This window comes from Larimichthys crocea, chromosome VI (assembly GCF_000972845.2).
Source record: "Larimichthys crocea isolate SSNF chromosome VI, L_crocea_2.0, whole genome shotgun sequence".
In the NCBI taxonomy this organism is placed as follows: domain Eukaryota; kingdom Metazoa; phylum Chordata; class Actinopteri; family Sciaenidae; genus Larimichthys; species Larimichthys crocea.
Genome location: NC_040016.1, coordinates 11,621,605 through 11,638,132, shown reverse-complemented (window position 1 = coordinate 11,638,132; position 16,528 = coordinate 11,621,605). Strand labels below are relative to the sequence as shown.

General features: G+C 40.1%; 1 protein-coding gene across 2 annotated transcripts; it reads left to right on the top strand.

Annotated features, from left to right (window-relative positions):
* The first annotated feature begins 71 nt into the window (after positions 1-71).
* Positions 72-16,278, top strand: camk1a (calcium/calmodulin-dependent protein kinase Ia). Of its 2 annotated transcripts, XM_019260161.2 has the most exons (13): positions 82-170; positions 257-353; positions 1,738-1,856; positions 8,656-8,787; positions 9,763-9,837; positions 10,562-10,700; positions 10,795-10,921; positions 11,205-11,280; positions 11,370-11,482; positions 11,581-11,659; positions 12,326-12,413; positions 12,575-12,746; positions 13,742-16,278. In XM_019260161.2, exons 3-13 carry the CDS (start codon positions 1,771-1,773, stop codon positions 13,843-13,845), a joined length of 1,191 nt encoding a protein of 396 aa, XP_019115706.1. In that variant the 5' UTR covers positions 82-170; positions 257-353; positions 1,738-1,770; the 3' UTR covers positions 13,846-16,278. The 2 variants fall into 2 exon arrangements, with proteins under 2 accessions (XP_010738186.1, XP_019115706.1); XM_010739884.3 differs by having other exon boundaries at positions 72-353.
* The last annotated feature ends 250 nt before the right edge of the window (positions 16,279-16,528 follow it).

Here is a 16,528-nt window from a genome sequence, read left to right as displayed (position 1 = left end):
TCTTGTCAGTTATTCACAGTGACACGTGGTGCTTGTTTAGAAAAAAAAAAGCCTCTAAAATTGTCTGCAGCGTTACCAAAGTGCGCTGTGGGAAGCTTGCAGAAAATAACAAGCAGATGTACCGAAAAGCTGTTCACATATAACAGACGGGTGTGCTCGACTATCATGAGGTGAGTCGCAGATCACGTTGTTAAGAGAACAGTGAGTGATTTTATGCTGCACTACGTCCACAGACGTCTGGTTTTCTTGACGTCAGGAGAAGTCTGAACGGACCCAGCGCTGCGCACAAGCACAGCAACCACATCGCTCCCAGAGGGAAGGAGAACACATCACAGCTACAGATCGCCATTTAGGTATGTGTCTTTTTTTTTTTTTTTGTACCCCACCTCCCACCACATTTATATATTCACCTATATGCATCATCAACCCTGTAGTTTTTCCTTACGACAGTCAAACTTGTAAAGCTTTCAGTGCGCCTCCATGTCGCATGTCTGCAGCCTCCTGATTTAACCCAAAGATGCTGCCTTCCTTTGACTGCCATACCCTTGAGCGCTGCAGCACGGCTCGCACACCCACATCGCCCTTTCTTTCTATAGACTATGCATGCATGCATGTTAAGCCAAGGCGATGGTCGGATTCGTTTCATTATTGCAGACATTCCCTGCAAAATGTTTTTTTTTTTTTCCACATTTCCATTCAACCTCCTGCTTGTCATTTACGCCACTGTGCAAGCCTTAACGCAGAGCAGGTTATGAAATGTTTCTCAGTGGAATACAGTTTCCATTTGAGCAGAGCTCCTTGTGTTTGCAGATTATTATTAGTATTGTTATTGGTAACAGGGCAACATAATTGCTTAAAGCCTCAGATGTTAAATATAGCACAGGTCCCCCAGCTGGTATCTGCCCCTACTGACCATGCGTTTGTTGTTTTTTTGGGACTGTACATGGTCCCTTTCTTGTGACTGTCTCTGCTGCACTGTTTGCCCTAGTTTCAAGCGGCTTTTTGTTGCTATTTATTGTTCCATGGCCGGATGTCAGAAGAAGAAATGTGCCGCTGTTATCGCATTTTCGGGTAGTAGTCATATCTTCTTGTCAGTGTGCAAGTTTATTTATATCTTGATCTATTCTCTGTCTTGCTGTTAACGCTCAGTTTGCTCTGCCCTTTTCTCTAGCTTATCCAGTCTTATGAAATAAAGAATAGAAGAGCAAAAACTGTAAATTAGAAACAGGCTTACAGCTTTAATGTTTCAATGTTTTCTTTTACTATTGATCTGTCATGCATATAAGCAGAAACTTGTCATCCAGTCCAATCAAACTCAGTGGTAGAGCTGCAATAACCAGAACACCTCATCAGAATTATGTAGATTTGGTTTATTTAATGGCTTCATGTAACAAACACATCAGTCAGCCAAGCTACAGTGGACATACATACATTTCTTAATTCAATCATATCATTTCACCACTGTGTGCTGGAAGGATATTTGTAAGAGACAGCGTCAGAAAATGGTTGCAAACTAACAACCAAATGCTACAAAATCATGTTGTCTTTGAGGGATTTTATTGTCTATTTTCATTAAAAGTGACCAGGTCCAATCAATGTTCATTCACTATTTGTTCATTTCAGTACAATTCTCCTGATCTAGATTTGATTACACATGCGACGGGTCAACACTTAATTGTACATGCACTCTGAGTCTATTCACCGCTTTTTAAAAATTCTGTTCTCTTTGCCCCGTAGCTGTAGTGTGGCGAATCCGATCAGCATTGTAGGATGCCTCTTGGAGAGGATGGAAATGGATGGAAAAAGAAGACATCAGACATCAAAGAACATTATGACTTCAAAGAAGTGCTGGGAACGTAAGTTGCACACATAGTTTAGTGCTGCTGTTGGGACAAAGTAGGCAACTGTACTCCTGGCCCCAGACCCTTAAGGGTCCTCAGCACCTCAATACCGGGACTTGTTTTTCTGGAAAGGTGCAATGCTTGTGAAATACAAATTTAGCTCAGTCTACTTTTATTGCAGCTGCAGACATCTCTGCAGGGAATACCCCAAAGCCTAGAAAAAATAAGTTAAGCTTGCATAAATAGATACTACAATATATATTTCTTTATGTGATTTAAGTAAACTGACCCTTGAATGTGGGTAAGTCAAGCTGTCCTAGCTTTAAAGGGTGGCATTTGTCAAATATATTCTTTATTACAAGAGATTTTAAGTGTTTTAATCAAATTACCACACAAACAATTGACAAACAGCAAGCATGGGGCCACGTTGAGCTCTCCAGCACACTAGCTCTTGTTGGTTTCCAGAGTTTGAGGCAAAATATAATGAAGCTGCCATGTGCAGTCTCCCGTGTGTGGTGTAACTGACGGGTATGGGTAATAGTCGCCCACAGCTCATTTTACCCCCCCACCCCTATCTGGCCATGCTGTCATAGCTGTAGAGTTTGATTCTCGATGCTGGGATTGCTGGAGAAAATTGACGTGCCTGTCACTTACTGTATGTCTATTTTGACTCAGACATGGCCACTGCTGGATGCTGACTCAGCTATTACCCAGTCACCTAAAAGTTCAATTTATGTAATCACAGTTCATGCACTATGTACCGCAGAAAATATAAAAATAAAAGCATCTTAACTGAATCTAGGTTTGGAAGCAGCTTAAACTTTGGCAAATTGGTTGTTATTGCAGCCAGGACTGTTCACTGCTCATTAAAATGACAGTGTTAGGGTTAGAGCTGCAACTGTATGTGTTTAGCATGCAATGCATGTGTGTTATTTGCACTTTGTTTGCATGGTTGCATACGAGTGTCATTGTTACTGAACATCATCTACAACATGATTTAGTTATTCTTCCAGCCTTGGACTTTAAGTCACTACTAACATATGAGTAGATGAATACCAAATTTAGAGTGGTTCTTTCTTATTGCCCCAGACCTATACCATACAAAACCCAATAAACCCTGTAACATTTATTTCTGAATGTGTCAGAATCAGCTGCACCTTCCTCTGCTCATGTGGTGATCGCACACCTGTGCGTAAGGTAAAAGGAAAGATCACATCAACCCGCACCTGCAGCTGCTGCCTACCGTCTCACGTGTGATGTGGTCTGGTGGCAACCTATATGTCCTCTTGCTCCTGATTACATTTAGTTATTTCTACATGGGCTGGCTTGTTTCATTTCATACGTCTTTATTTTTGCACTAAACTGCAAAAAATAATCTTCAACCATTGGGGTAAAGGTTGCCTTGCAGCCAGTAATGGTGAGAGCTGGACACACACAGACCTGTGTATGCACTATCCAGGGGGACAGGATTGAGCCCAGATGGTCGGGTGGCACCTCTCCACCCTCCCCAACTAAGTACAAGTGACCCAGCACACGTCCACCTGTGATGACACGAGTGCGCCATATGGAGTGTGGTTGTTTTCTTTCTTCTTGGAATCACACCTGCTTCCCCAGAGAGGCTGCACAGAATCGGATTTTAATGACCACCAAACTTTGGTTCACATCCAAAAAAAGTGAAATAGCAGTGGGAAGATGATGAGGCTGTCTAGTTATGTGGAGTGCTGTAGGAGGACATCAAATGTGACTCCATCAGTCTGTATCTCAGAGCTGTGCATGCTGTCTGAAATGCACTCTGACTAGCAGATTGTTTATTTGAGAATTCATGACTGCTGTTAAGCGCTGATAACTTCTGCTATGATTTCGCTAAGACAGGAACTTAAAACAGTCATTGTAATTTGAAGTATGATGTTACATAACCTTTAACAGGTTATGTAACAAGGATTGAAAGAATGGATTGCCAGGATAAAAATGGGGGGGGAGGAAAAACTGTATTAATGTTCTTTCCCTCCTGTCACTGTAGCTGGACCCGACGGAGGGCAAAATTAATGTGTTGACGGAAAGCTCCTTATGCTCAGAGAGAAGATTACAGAGGAGCATTATCCAGGAATTCAGTGTGTGAAGTTAATTGATTTATGCTGAAATATTATATTCAGATCCAGCTAATCTTCACAGCTATACCACATTTTGGGGTCGTCTTCAGGACAAGCTGTCCTCAAACTAACAGGGGAAAAAATGTCCTCACTCTTATCGCGTCTGTCACCCTGATATAACTACTCATGAGGCCTCCTGGCCTTTGTAGAGTTGTGATGTTGTTTCCAAATGGAGTGTCTCGTTGTTTGATTTTTTGTCAAATGAGGGTGTGACACACATGATCAGAGTCTAGCTTGCTCAGGTTTTCCTAACTGTGATCTGGAGGCTGAGAGTTTTTGGTTAAGACTGTAGATTCGGGGGCGAGAGAGCAGCTCACCCATCACTGTTGTTATTAGGGGTTGTGTGTTCACGTCTGTAACAACACTCTTTCATGAAAATTGACATCTTACATTTCATTTTCTTTTAGTTTGACTAAATGTCACATAAACACTACGAGTTTGGTGCTTTTTTGTATGAAACAGGGTGTTGGGGCAAGAGTTAAAGGGTTAGGAAGGAGGAGGGTTAGTGATATTTATGCATGAACATTAGATCAGTTTATGAGTCCTGTGGACAGATATAACCCTGCAAGCTGGCAGCTTATCTGACAGAAATGAAGAGCATGGGGCCAGTTAACAAAAACAAATTCAGATCACAACGCAGAAGTAAAATCTGTCCTAAATATCCACAGCAGAGTACTCTCCTCTCAGATCTCTCCTCCATAAAACTGGTCCACCAAACAAAATAGCTGCATGATACAAAGATGACTCAAATGTGCAAATAGTTGCAGAAATTTGGTGTTGATTCAGAGCTGGATCAGCAGTACCGACACTCCGTTCATAATACACTGTTTGATTTACTGTTAAAAAATAAAACATTTATTTAACTAAAGACAGATATTTGGCATATGATACAACAATGGGTAACAAAGTTGCCTTTAAAAGGGAACAAATATAACAAATATAAAACTATAAATATGAGGCAGGCCAGTTTTAAGAATTACTTGTGCAGTCAGCGTGTAGGAGTATAAACACTGTGACTATGCAGGACTAAACACTGTTGGAAAGCACTCATGCTTGTCAGGTTGTTTATAGAGAAGAGCAGAGGAGTTAAGAGGTTTGACCTACACATGACTTTAGTAGAGTAGATGAAAAATATACAGTTGTACAATTGTTTGTGAATGGGCTAGTCCCAAGCTTTGTTGATATGAATATATGACGTTGTTTTTCAGAATCAGTGTACGAAAAAGAAGATATGGGACTGCTGTGTATGTCCACACATATCTACTCTGTCTACTCTGTCTCTCTTTTTCAAACAGACACACACACACACACAGAAAATGGATTAGGCTAAAAAGAGAAAGCTTTTTTTGGGCCTTGGAGGCATGTTGGGCTTGAAGGTAGTGCTTGCATCAGGTGAAATCGATAGACTAATGGATGCTTGTAACTGTTTGCAACAGGTCCAAGGGGCCTGACTCTGCCTGATTGATTGAGTATGTTTGAAACAAAAAAAAAGAAAGAATATTATGAATAATGTTTGCCATTGTAGCAAGAATCCATTTTGAGTGCATTAGGCTTTAATTATATCACACTCTTTATCGTGTAGTTAGTTAGTCTTGACTAGTTGAACTGCTTGAATTACACAAGCAATTACTACTAAGATTTAACAAACAAACTGAACTCATTTACAAATCAAAGTCCTGGACCACGACAGTATGTATCTCACAGCGCAGCTCTCTTTTCATGCGGTTTACCAACGGCGCACGCATCATGTTAAAATTCATGATGATAAATTAGGTGAAGCCTCGAAGACACAGAAGAGGGCAATGAGAGCACACATGTCATCGTGAAAGCACCGCGAGACAGTGACAGCGATATGAGAATGTGTGAATCAATATTTTCCCATATGGACAGCTGGGATTACAGCATCTACAGTGTGTGTGTGTGTGTGTGTGTGTGTGTGTGTGTGAGAGAGTGACCAATGCTGTGGAGTTCATGTGGGGCGAGTGGCTTTGATCTATCTATCTATCTATCTATCTATCTATCTATCTATCTATCTATCGTCCATCCATCCATCCATCCATCTGAGGTTTAGTTTATCTGTAAAAATGTCTAAAAATATGCAATGCGGTGACAGTCTTGTTCATATACACAAAAACAGCCGAGCGTCAGCTGTGAGTCTTGAAACCAATGACTCATATGGAACTTATTTCAATTCGTTAACAGCAAGTTAATGTGAATGCCAGAATTATTTATTGGCATAAAATAGATAAAATGATATGTCAACATTTCAGCGGTCTGTTGCAAACTGCTGGTGAAATAGAAAGAAAAAAAAAACTGGTTGCTTGAGACTGAAGATGCTTAAGACTATAAAACTGGACAATAACCTATATATCTTTCTCATATCCAATTTCAGTCCTCACACATTAGTTTATCTCATCAGCTACAGTATTCTTCCTCTCCTCCTCTGTCTACTGTTCCTCATCCCAAACTCCCAGAGAACCCAAAGCTACTACGTCTCCAAGTGCAAATTAGCAAATGGATGCTTAATTACAACGTGTCTCATGACAACAGCAGTGTTTGTGCAAGCATTTTTTTTCCTTCTTAGCAGCAGTAAAGACAAAGCTCGGATCAGGTCACACACAGTACAAGTTTGAGTCGAAATGTGTGATCAAATATCTACTGTAGTACAATCAGGCATCAAGTGACAGTCTAATAATATTGTTTTTAGTCCAGGGAAAAAACTGTGGGAACCGTAACAAGCTCATCACACCTACTGACAAATTTGACAATAGGAGTGGTGAAAATAAAGATTTGTTTTATTAAAGAAACTGGTTAGCTGGATTTTGGTGATTGCATTGCTCTCATTTCAACATATTGTAGAGCTTGCATGCAACTCATGTGACCATTGTTCCTCATCTCAGACTCGATTAGTCTAACTAATTTAATTAAATGATAGAGAAATCATTTTGTTATTCAATTTAAATCAAAAAGCACACTTCTTAAGTGTAGCTTTTATCTCTTTTCTATCATTATGAACTCCATGATGACTGTTTGAATGAATTTTGAGAACCCACGTTGGGTTCTGGGAAACTGACAGTATTATTTTCTGAAAGTTAATAGTCTAAAATATTAATCCTTTAATCAACAAAATGTTGTGCAGAATAGTCAGAAATTTAAACAATCGTTAGTTTTAGCTCTACAACCAACAGAGACTTTCTCCAAAAATAGAAACATTCTCATATCAGTTCATTTCGGGTCTTATCCATCTTGCTTCCTGTCTTGGCCTATTGACCCTTCTATTTTAAATAGCCAGTAAGACTAAACAGATTATTACACACTGATAATAGACGTTTAACACTCCTGACCCTCAGAGGAAACCCTGGCTATAAATGCTGCAGACTTAAACACATTAAAATGCTTTTATGGGTCGATGAGAATTGGAGCTTTATATGATTCAGCTTTGAGATTATTTTAAGGACGTTTTAAAAATGAAACCAGAGACTTGTGTTAGAATCGTTTCTCCTCGCGTGCGTCAGCTTCACTATGCAAACATTTCTGCTGCGCTGGTTCATTGAAGCACAAGATGGCCACGGTACAAAGCCATCTCAAGGATTACCACAGATCCACACCGAGCATTTATGATGACATGATGAGGGGAGAGGGGGGGGACATGATGATGAGGGGAAGGATCCACATTGGGAGGAGGTTTAATGACAGGTTGCACGATAACTCTTCTGTAATTAACCATTAATATCCATTAAAAGCAGAATCAACAGAAAGTGAGAGATGTTTGCCTCCTTATCGCGCGGTTGCTGTCTGCACTTTTATTTAAGGTTGCACACGTAAGTGGAGTTAAGAGCGAGAACTCCTCGTGTGCTCCGCAGGGTGACAGATGGAAAAAGAAAAGGGAATATTTGCTAAAGCATGAACATTGAACTTCCACTGTGTATTGGATGACAGCGCTGTTTCACGCACATGCAAAGAATCCCTGTGCGGTTTCTAACAATGTTCATGCGTTGAGGCCTCCTCCTGAGCTCCCTCCCACGCTCCTGTGGGGAGACTGTGTAAATACACACCATTCTCCCTCTCACCATCACCATTATCCATGATGCAGTCTAGTCTCCCTCAGAAACGACCACACTACATTTACTGTATCTATTATTCAATGGATTAAAAATAGCTTCTCTTGTTTTAAAAGCAACTGATATTACTATAAATATCCGTGTGTGACTGCTGCTTTTGAGCCTTTTCTCAGCCCCAAAAACCACTCGGTAGTGTCACCATTTTTAATTATTCATCTAAGTACCACTCACGTACACACACAACATACAAACACACACACACACACACACACACACAGCTGAATGAGGGGTATTTTAAGATCTTTTTTAAAAAGCAGCGTTCGTGTTGTTGTTGAGTTTCTAGGAGGCCATGCAAATATCTAATGACACAATGACACACCTTTGCACTGAAAAGACATCAAGAAGAATTAAAAAGAATGATTTGCATAAAAAAAAGCTCTGAATATAATGGTTCATCTTTTGTGAAGCACTTTTAATCTATCATGGCTTGTGGACTAAGAAGAATATATCCTACTTCAGCTTCCTGATCTTGTCCATTTGATTTGACCTCACACACATACACATCTCTTTCCTTCTCTGATGTATGCACTGCTTCTGTTTCAGGGGAGCTTTCTCAGAGGTGGTTCTAGCAGAGGAGAAGAGGACCCAGAGGTTGGTGGCCATCAAATGCATCCCCAAGAAAGCGTTGGAAGGCAAAGAGAACAACATCGAAAATGAGATTGCTGTACTACACAGGTGAGGTCAAGTTCTTTGCGGTGCGTCAGTTGCCGCTTTGTGTCCGGCAGGGCGGAAGAATTAGTCAGTGCAGCCTCTGACAAACAATGCAAGTACAGATGCAGAATATTATGCAAGGGGTCAATTGAATGGGTGACTAAATGCATGGTGTCAGTAGAAACAGTAGGATTGTGCACCGGAAATGTCAGGAGTAAAGAAGATAGACCTATTTTTAGTGTCCCTGTTGCCAGGGCAACAGCACACAGAGGCGGAGATGGTGTGGAGTTCCCCGCAGCAGTGTATTGAAGAAAGAGAACGAGACATAGAAGGTGGAGAAATGGAGAAGGGGGTAGGGTATGACAGAAGGATGAAGATATGGGAGGAATGGGAGGAGTGGAGTTTGGCCAAATACCTAAAGTCAGCATTAAATCTTTTTTTTTTTGAAGGAAGTTAAAAAAAAAAAGGAGGAAGGCGGGAGGGATTTTCTATTTCTACTAACAGCCACATTAGCTCCTCTCAACTGCTGATGTGTTACAGTGAGTTATAGTTCATGTGCTCTCAGCTCTACTTGAATGCCAAGAGAGATGCTTGACTGTCTGGTAGCTGGTTCATAACAATAAACCATCCAATTGAATTTTTTTTTTCTGTGTGAGAGAGAGAGAGAGAATTTGTTCTATTCATTCTGTCAAACCCTGCAGCTGCAAATCTCCCAACACTGTTCTTTGCTAATGGTTCCAGCTTCATAGGTAGTTACTGTATCTCAAGCTTTTCTGTGTTTGATCTCAGAGGCCTTTTTTAGTTGGTGTTATAGGGCAAACACACAGGTTTGATCCTAGTTTACTGCAGGGCTTTCCACGGAAAAGAGAAAAACGGATCGCTCTAAATTTGAATTATGCAGCAAGAATGCCATCTGGTGACCAAGTGACAGTAAGCGTTAGAGTAATGTGGCTCAAGTGAAGATGCAACATATTCGCTCACTGTTTATCTCCCCTTCAGAATCAAGCACCCCAACATTGTTACGCTGGAGGACATCTTCGAAAGTACATCCCATCTATATCTTGTCATGCAGCTGTGAGTTCTTCTTCCTCTTAATCCTGCACGAATGACATGATGGAAGGCAGACATTTAGTGTGCCATGTTACTGTAAAATAGAGCTGAAACAACGATTCGATTAAACAATCTGTCAGTTCACATAATGGTTTGCAAAAGTACACCAAATCTGTCATTTGTGAAGCAAAAATGTCGAAGATAATCGGGTTCTGTGTCCGGAAAGAGACTATTTGCTGCTTTCTTTCTGTTTACCATCATTGTAAATTGAATTTATTTGGGTTTTGAACTCTTTGTGAGACAAAACAAGACACCTAAAATGCAGTTGTTAATCTTTAGATAGACCTTTTATTATGTTATTCAGTTAACAGTTTTCTTCTTTTGTTACCCCTCAAATAGCTTTAAGGATGTATAATCATATTATTCTGCATTTTAGTCATCAATATTTTTATTTATCATATGTATATAGTCTGAAATACTAGAACAGAATATTATAATCTTATAGCTGCACCAAATTTTCAGCCTATGTGCTGCATATGTGATAACATGTATGTAGGATTTAAAAGTTATGTGAACAAAAGGGGTTTTAATTAAAAGATGGAGGATTCATTTTGCTTTTTATTATCCATCTCTATCCAATTTTATCTTTCCTCGCTGCCAGAATTCAATACAAAGCCTCTAATATACATGTCTTTAATAAAGGTATGGGACTATTTAGCTGTTTTCATTTTTCATTTTAACCTGGCAGGGTATCTGGAGGTGAGCTGTTTGACAGGATTGTGGAGAAAGGTTTCTACACAGAGAGAGATGCCAGCCAACTCATCCACCAGATCTTGGATGCAGTCAAATATCTCCACGATATGGGGATCGTCCACAGAGACTTGAAGGTATCATCGCTTGGGGAAAACAGAAATATAACAGTTTCCCTTTTTTTCCTGTTTGCAAACCGTCCTCCTTTGATCATTCTTCTTGTATTTGCAGCCGGAGAACTTGCTGTATTACAGCATGGACGAAGACTCCAAAATTATGATCAGTGACTTTGGACTGTCGAAGATCGAAGGAGCAGGCAGTGTCATGTCCACAGCCTGCGGTACTCCTGGATATGTGGGTGAGGCATTTCTTTTTCTGGTCAGCCGGTCTCTCCTCACCTCCCCCCATCTCTTTCATGTGAGCTCAGCACTTGCTGTTTCAGCTGATACCCCCTCATTGTGAGAGGCTCTCTCATCCACTACTGAGTCAATTGCAAGTGTTTCAGAAGGGCTCTCTACGATTTAACGTGACCTACCAGATCACATGGTATTACCGAAAGGTCAAGATTACTTCAGTTCACCCACACTGCTGCTCTGTGTCGAATATTCTTTTGACTTTTCCTGATTGTGTGTGTTTTGCAGCTCCTGAGGTGCTCGCTCAGAAGCCGTACAGCAAAGCAGTGGACTGCTGGTCCATAGGAGTTATTTCATATATTCTGTAAGTCTGAGCTCATTCATCACTGACAAGTATGTAAAGTGATCTGTTTGTAGTATCGAACGTATTGAACATGATCCCATATCCATCAGGTTATGTGGATATCCTCCATTTTACGATGAAAACGATGCCAAGCTATTTGAGCAGATTCTGAAAGCAGAGTATGAATTTGACTCTCCGTACTGGGATGACATCTCAGATTCAGGTACTACCAAATTACTAAAAATATCAACAGCTGATACAACAGTGAAAACAAAAACGAGTCAGAGTGGACTGTTACATCAACTTCTTTTTGGTTTGCAGCCAAAGACTTCATCTGTCACCTGATGGAGAAAGAGCCTTTGAAGAGATATACATGTGAGCAAGCACTCCAGCATCCATGGTAAGAGAGTCATCTATCTTTATATCTTAATTGTTTAAAGAAATACATTCAGACTCATGCCTTTTTATGTGGTTATGTGCTGAAACCCTTTGTCGATTAGATGAGGAACTGAAAAATCTAACAATTGAATTTCAGTTAACTGGAATTAACCTCAATTAAACTTTTAAAACATCTATCAAGCAAAAATACCAAACATTATGTAGCTTCATATAAGGATGTGCAGCTTTTACGTGTTTTATATCTTTGTAAACTGTTCTTGGGATTTGGACTGTTGGTCAACCGAAACAAGCATTTTAAAGATGTTCTTTTACGGACTAGATTAAAAAAAAATGTATCAAATCTTAAAAATAATTGACAATTATGTTTACTATCCATTTATCTGTCTATTATCTTTTCAACTGTTCAATGATTAATGTCAGAAAGTAGTGAAAAATGCACATTCTAATTAAGGATTAAGAGTTGATGGTGACACGTTCAAATGTTGTTGTTTTTTTTATCAAACCAACAGTTCAAAACAAGGAAGATACTCAGTTTCCTATCACATAATTATAATAAAGAAAAAGAATTTATCAGCTCTATGGACTAATTGATAAATAATACAACAAATAAGCCCCCGTCAGGTGTCTCAACTGTCTGTAAGTTGTCCAATTCTTGTTGACTTTGCAGGATCTGTGGAGACACAGCTCTGGACAAGAATATCCACGAATCTGTCAGCGCTCAAATTAAGAAGAACTTTGCCAAAAGTAAATGGAAGGTCAGTGTCTTGGCTGAATCATCGAGCAACTTGCTGAAAGAGCGGTATTAAGATTGGCAGGAGATAGAGCACATCTTGTACGCCTTTGCTGTTTTTCTCCATCAGTAGCTGTCAGACACAGAAGGTCCTTCCTCTCTCTCTCACTCTCTCTGTCCATGTAGCAAGCATTTAATGCCACAGCAGTGGTGCGCCATATGCGGAAGTTGCAGCTGGGCACCAGTCTCGAGGGACCCAGTCAAATTACTCCCACCAGTCCCTGCCATGGACATCTGCTCCCAGAGGAAGAGGAGGAGGAGGAGGAAGATGATTTGGGGAATGGGGAGGAGGAAAGCTGTAAGTTATCGGTTCACAGTGGATGAACAAACACTCTCTTTCAAAGCTGTGCAATAGCATTTGGTTAAAGGTTTAATGATATAAGGTAGTAATAAACATGTGAGGGTGGATGGATGTGAGAAAGGAGATGGACCCATGCTGTTCATGTTCATTAGAGTTGCTGTAATTACCATTTTCCAATGTGTAAATAGTGTTTGCATCTGCCAAAGTCTGCAGATCAAAATAATTATACACAAAATTTTATAAATGTAGTGCTACGTTCACAGTATTTTAATCCCCTTGTGACTGTGCAATCATACAACTGTCCTGAGTTATCCAGTGACATGGACACTTGCAAGCGGTGGTAATCTTTCTCATATTCCCCATCTAGCCCATATGGTGTGAATGCAGCATTAGGAAGAGGCAGATGCAGGGTTAGGCTGGTCTAAGACAAACGTGTAGAAGGCAGGGTAGGAGGGGGATCAACCTGCAGGCATTGTCATCCAACTTTTAGCCTCAGACAGGGCCTAGAGGGAGGGAAGGGTATGCGCAGGATGAATTAAATGAGGGATTGAGAGGATGAATGTGTGTGAAGAGGGATAGAGGGGGACAGATGGCTGTAAGGGAGGGAAGCGGTTTGAGCAAACAGAAGAGGACATTGTGGCATTTCTAACTTTTCGTTGTGCTAACTTTGCATTTGCAACCTCTGTTGTAGAGATTTGGGAAACGCGACTCCGGCAATATCAGGGGGAAGCAGCACAAGCCTCCTAAATATATCTGAACAAACACTTGTGAGTCACACTTGTAAGCAAACCAATATCTAATTCAGGGGGTTGTTTACTTTTTGGTGAGAGTCAGAGACATTTTACAAACTGACTTCTGCAAAAATTTTAGGATGCTCTTACTGCTTACTCTGATATATCTCTACAACAGAGACAGAATGGTCACAATTATAAGGGTTGACAAATACCGTAATTTCTCTTTAACTTTATATGTTTGCTGTTTTGTCTCTCCAGTGTCCCATTATGAGGACGGCCGTCGTGGAAGCACCGAGGGCAGCACAGATCGGGACAGCCTGAGAAGCTGCACTTATTGCTGCAGGCCAGCCAGTCGCGTCTGAGCACGACCTCCCATTGTCATAGTGACTTTGTATCCCTGGAGCACCCAGAGCCCACCCACCCAGTCTGGCCAGGAATGCAGAGTAGTTATCAGGCAGTGTCCACCAGAGTATATCCACAGCAAGCAGGTCACTGTCAAAAAAAAAAAAAAAACAGAATGAAAAGCTGCTCCGAGTCACAGTAATTTAGAGAAAGGGCCTGTCTGCATGATCATCTTGAAATAAACCCCTAGCAATCTAACATGTAGTTGTCCTTTGAGCAGCTAAAGCAGACAGTGGTCATTTGGCAGTGTACATTAGAAAAAAGTGGTTCTGGATGTTAGCTTCAGAAAGGATCCAAGACTCTGGAGTCTTAATCAAAGACGAGCCATTGGCCCAAAGGTAGTGTTCTCTATTATTTTTGTTCTCACATTATCTGTCACATCTACCTCTAACCGCAATTACTGTCTGTCTACATCCATCTGGCTTACACGCTCTACATTACTGGCAGCTTTCTCTAAAAATCTAGCCAGACAGGGCACAAAAAAAGGGGGGGGAACGCTCTCACGTGGGAAACAGTACTGAAAGTTAATCCTGCATGTCTTTGTACTCTTTACCTATCAATGTGACTCGGTCCAGTCACTGACCAAGTAGCTGTTTAGTTAAATAAATTGAATCTCAAGCCTTCACTGCTGATGCCACCTTGCCCATTTGTTTTGTTCGGTCACTCTGTCGTTTTTTTCTCACATTAAGTGTTTCTGTCCTTTTATAAGTGTCTAGTTTAAAGCGGTTTTTGGAAAGTGGAGGGTGATTCTGGAGGTTATGAACTCTATATTCTGGCTCAGACTGGGTTTGTGAAGAGTGGTTCTGACCTGGAGTGTCTGCATGCTTCTGTTTGGGGAAAAAACATTGAAATGTATGAATATCAAATGGAGATTTCTTTTGTTTTTATGGCTGTTCTGTTATCAGAGGCTCAAACTGAGATCCCCATAAGTCTGTAAAAATCACAGGAATCTGACCTTCTGCCATCATGTTTTGGGATGAGTTATTTTGAAGGTGTAGAGACTTTCTTTATGCGTATAGGAAGAAAATGTTCATATTCACATCAACGCTCATCCTCGCATTCTGTTCCTGGCAAGCGTCTGCCGTCAATCTTATGCTGAGTCGGAGGGATCTCAGTCTGGGTGCTCCGCCTGCTCTGTGCTGTGCACCTCTAGTGGAAGAAGTTTTGGTCTACTGTTTGCATGACCTGGTTAAATATGTTTACATGAATGATGATCAATTAGTATAAACACACATGATTATTATTACTCTGTTGTATTGAAAAATGATGTAATACTGTAATTTTGAGCTATATAATGTGAAGTGAGTAACACCAGAAGTAATGTTGTTGACAAAGTACAACACAACAGACTATGATGGTCTAGTCTCTACCTGAGTGACAATTCTCCTGTACTATGTTTATTTACAACTCAAGATATTTTTTTCAGTCTGTTTTCTTGCCGTTGCTTACGTGGAATCTCTTAAGCTGTTTATCTCCCAGGCACAAGCAGAAAAAATACACATATCTTAATTTTACACAGGTGCCAGCCAGAGTGCAAAACATGAAAAAAAATTAATATATATATATATATATATATCACGGGGCTTCAAATGTCACCTGTCTGCCATGAGAGTAGCCTTCAGTGTCAAGCTGTACTTGTCCTCCTGAGTAGATGAACTACAGTACTAAAGCCATACAGTGAAGCGATGATGTTTTACTGTAGATTCAGATATGTCGTCATCTCGACTCAGATGAAGGACAATGAAGAAAATTGAAGCAAAGTTCAGACTCCCTGCGACACTCTAATCCTGATATTAATCATACCACACCATTTTTAATTTAAGGTATGCCGTGACATAACGCCATATTATTATTAGTTAGATGTAGAGATAACCAACCAGCCCATAAAAAAATTGTGTTGCCCACATAAAACCGGTTCTCTCAATCTGTCATTGAAACTTTCAGGTCCATAGTTCAGTAAAACAAGGCAATCACTCTGGATTTACATGACTGTAATTGTGGAAAATATGCAAAATGTGTGTGAAGGGCTTCATGTTAACTGTAAGATAGCCAGTGTTGATGACTTTGACAGCCTGGCTATTATTTGTTTGGTAATGACCTTATGTTTAACCTTACCTGGGATTTGTTTCCACTTGGCTGTGTATTTTTCTTAATTTCTTTATTTTTAAAAGCTTATTTTACCCATTACAAACACTGCATAAAGAAACAAATGTATATTATATATATAAATATAAGTATATATTGTATATCCTTTTTTGTAAAAGCTGTTTTGAGCTACAAATGTATGGATGCAATGCATCATGGGTTATTGAACAAGATGTAAGAAAATACAATGATTTGTACCCACAAAGATATGATTGCAGTTAATGAAATAAAACTTCCTTGTCTATGCATTGTGTGTTCTGTCATCATACAATATGTTTTTTTTTAGTTCCACAACTGGAAATGATTGAAACGTATAAATGGCATATTGCAACGCATACTGACTGAACTTTACTTATTTGGCCTCTTTGCTCCATCACTTATCTTGGCTTCCTGTTCCCTGCAAATCCAGTGATTTCAAAGACACAATGGAAACAAAGAACAATGTAATACAACTCAAATAGCACCTGTAACATTACCACAATGAACTCCGAATACTGA